This window comes from Cibotium barometz, chromosome 26 (genome assembly GCF_041138505.1).
Source record: "Cibotium barometz isolate CiBa-2024 chromosome 26, ASM4113850v1, whole genome shotgun sequence".
Lineage (NCBI taxonomy): Eukaryota > Viridiplantae > Streptophyta > Polypodiopsida > Cyatheales > Cibotiaceae > Cibotium > Cibotium barometz.
Window position 1 is genome coordinate 1,419,778 of NC_141071.1, and position 3,717 is coordinate 1,423,494.

A 3,717-nucleotide genomic window follows, 5' to 3' on the forward strand; every position below is an offset into this window, starting at 1 on the left:
GAATATTCAAATCTCCATGTATCTTTGTCCTGTAACATGTAGAGGGTGAGAAAGATTGACAAGCTCAAAGGAGAGAGGAGGAGCTCTCTACACGTAGAAAGAGAAAGTATAAATGAGCAAGCAACCCTAAAGTGTGAATGAGGTTGCTTATATAGTAGCTAACCCTAAGGTGGTCGTTCACACTTGGATGGCCATGGGGAAAAACTAGTGGGACAAAAGTGCCTATTGCATAAGTACGTCCTCACAGTGTAGTACTACCATATATCTAATAGAGATGACTTATGAATACCGAGAGCTGAATCGCATTTAACTTAATAATGCTTTAAATAAAGTTTTTTATTTGAAAATAATAATAATTACCTCAAGGCTGCATTTTTGTCTCCTCCTTTGCAGGGAGGCTCAATAAAGCTCCATGGAGCTTTTTGTGGAGTGTGCACCTTCCTGAACGTGCTCTTCGAGTAGCCGCCCCTCTAAATCATTTGTGGGGTGTTGTGAAAGTGTGAATCCAATTGAGCACAATTCTACGCAACATCGCGTTAGTCAAAAGAGAGGATAAGGTTAACAGGTGTGACATGGCGCCAGCTAATCTAAAAGTATTAATGGAGAAGTCAAGGTCGTGGCTGACGTGGAGAAGTCGGAAAAGCCCGACGACCCGAACGCAAGGGGGGTAAAGCGAGCCGTTGCTTACCGTGGTCCATAAAAGGGGCTATTTAGCTTCGTCTTCTTGTGCAAACATCCTCGTTGACGACCATCCTCTCTCTCTCTCTCTCTCTCTCTCTCTCTCTCTCTCTGTGTATCTGTCATTAACACTCTTGTCCGCAGGTGCCCCTGACCCTCTCCCCTTCAAGTAAGAGTCCTAGCCCACGCTCTCTCTCCTCATAACGTGTGACGGGCCTTGGGTTACGCCGCACGCGTATACCTGCAAGTCCAAATCTACACACACAGAGTCTGCAAATCCACACGGATATAAAGCCTCTGCATTACAGCGCCTGGCCAACTGAGCGTCGAGGTTTTGCAGCCATGGCGGGTGGGGGTTTCGTGAGTAGCGCGCCGGCGGGCGTGCGTGAGTATGCCGGCCGCGCGACTCTGTTTGTGATTGTCACCTGCATCATGGCGGCAAGCGGCGGTCTTATCTTCGGCTACGACATTGGAATCTCAGGTGGGTACTTTAGCATTATCTCATGTTACTGCTTCATCTCCCGCAGCTTCAGATGGGCATCTGATCAGTAGTGTTTGCGTTTTCTGTTTAATGCCCAAGGCGGTGTGACTTCCATGAACGACTTTCTGGAGAAATTCTTCCCGGACGTGTGGCGGAAAAAGCAGAGACCGGACGTGAACCAGTACTGCAAGTTCGACAGCCAAATTCTGACCACTTTCACCTCCTCACTCTACGTAGCGGGCCTCTTAGCCTCCTTCGTAGCGTCTGCCGTCACCAGGCGGTGCGGGCGGAAGCCGTCCATGCTGGCAGGCGGCATCAGCTTTTTGGTGGGCGCCGGCCTCAACGGTGGGGCAATTAATGTGGCCATGCTGATTGTGGGCAGGATACTGCTGGGTGTGGGCGTAGGCTTCGCTAACCAGGTAAGCTACTAAGCTTTGCTAATAAGATTTAGCCCACTTCACTTGAACACTGATTTTCGCTCTCAAATCTGGAAAATTTGATTTCAATTTCCTGCCGTTGCAGTCTGTGCCCGTCTACCTGTCGGAGATGGCGCCGGCGAAGTACAGAGGCGCGCTTAACATAATGTTCCAACTAGCGATAACCATTGGAATCCTATGTGCAAATCTGATCAATTACGGGACGGGCAAAGTGACGCCGTGGGGGTGGCGCCTGTCTCTAGGGCTGGCAGCCGTGCCGGCGGCCATCATGACGCTGGGGTCGGCCCTGCTGCCGGACACGCCCAACAGCATGATAGAGAGGGGGCAGCAGGAGAAGGGGCGGGCCATGCTGCAGAAAATACGTGGCGTGAAGGATGTGCAGCTGGAGTATGACGATATCGTACACGCGAGCGAAACCGCCAAGATGGTCCAACACCCCTGGCGCAACATATTGCAGCGCCGCTACCGCCCTCACCTGGTGATGGCCATCATGATCCCCTTCTTCCAGCAGCTCACGGGCATCAACGCCATCATGTTCTACGCGCCCGTGCTCTTTAAGACCCTCGGCTTCTCCGACGACGCGTCGCTCTATTCTGCTGTCATCACGGGCGGCGTCAATGTGGTGGCCACGTTCGTGTCGATTGCCGCCGTGGACAAGTTCGGGCGCCGCAAGCTCTTCTTGGAAGCGGGCGTTCAAATGTTCATCTCTCAGGTGAAGCATCTTTATTTAATTAAAAAAATAAAATAAAATAAAAACTCTGGGAACACAAGCTACAACCGTTCACCTAACCAAACCCTTCACTTTCACTTTCAGTTGTCACGAGTATACTTTCACTTTCAGTTGTCACAATTGCACGATTATACTCAAATCCGACGAATAAAAGTGTGTAGTAATTAATATAAGGAGACTTCACAACACCCAGTCTCCAGACATGTTACCATGTGTCCACGAGTAGTAGTTGGCTACCATCCACGGTGTCTGGCTATGTACATTGGAGAGTATGTATGTAGGCAAACGTCATGTGTGTTTGACAATGTAGTGAAAGCCGTTGCCCATTGGTAGAGGTGGAGATGCTTTTTGATGCATGATGCTTTTTTTTTTCTTTTTTCTTTTGGGGGACGAGCTACATATTTGGCTCTAACAAGTGTGGTCGTGATTTTGATGCAGGTACTTATCGGCACCATCCTAGGTGTGAAATTCGGTCTCCACGGCACAGGCAGCATCGACAAGGTGTCGGCCGTGGTGGTGGTGGTGATCATCTGCATCTACGTGTCCGCGTTCGCTTGGTCATGGGGGCCGTTGGGCTGGCTGGTGCCCAGCGAGATCTTCCCATTGGAGATTAGGTCCGCCGGGCAGGCCAGCAACGTGTCCGTCAACCTCCTCTTCACATTTGTGATTGCGCAGGTGTTTTTGGCCATGCTGTGCCGCTTCAAGTTCGGCATCTTCCTCTTCTTTGCGGGCTGGGTGGTGATCATGTCCCTCTTCATCTACTTCTTCCTCCCGGAAACCAAGAACGTGCCCATTGAGGAGATGGACCGTGTGTGGAGGGCCCACCCCTTCTGGGGCCGTTTCATACCCGCGGACGACAAGCCCTACAGCAAGCAAGACCTCGAGCTTGCCAACAATGGCACCACCTTTCATTAGAAAGCACATATACTTATACCCCCCTACCCCCCCTCCTAGGCCCATTATTATTCATAGTTTCCCCCTTTCATGTATAATTGTCCACTTTTGATTACATTAAATTTTTTCGCCACCAAATGCATGTTTTACACGATTGTTCTTATCATGTGGCATACACAACAAGGCTATACAAATTATAAGGATCGTTGGAGGGTGACAAATTGATGGGACTGAGTCAAGGAAATCTCTATTGTTCATCATCTCATTGTACTGGTCTTTATATGTAGTTTGTTTTGATGTGACATGTGATGGAGCACTCTAATGTGATTCAAATAGTAGTGTCATGAAGGTATTAATCATGAGAGAGAGAGAGAGAGAGAGAGAGAGAGAGAGAGAGAGAGTAAACACGCTAAAGATGTACATGTGAATATAATCCTTTGAAGCTAGTTGAGTTCTAGGTCTTAGGTCCTCTTGTTCGTACTATGCTAATAAGATCT

General features: G+C 49.2%; 1 protein-coding gene across 1 annotated transcript; it reads left to right on the forward strand.

Moving 5' to 3' along the window:
• Positions 1–740: 740 nt before the first annotated feature.
• Positions 741–3,358, forward strand: LOC147623558 (sugar transport protein MST6-like). Its single transcript, XM_086820110.1, has 4 exons — positions 741–1,159; positions 1,259–1,578; positions 1,682–2,308; positions 2,765–3,358. The coding sequence occupies exons 1-4, from the start codon at positions 1,021–1,023 to the stop codon at positions 3,239–3,241; spliced, it is 1,563 nt and encodes a 520-aa protein (XP_086676236.1). The 5' UTR covers positions 741–1,020; the 3' UTR covers positions 3,242–3,358.
• Positions 3,359–3,717: the final 359 nt, after the last annotated feature.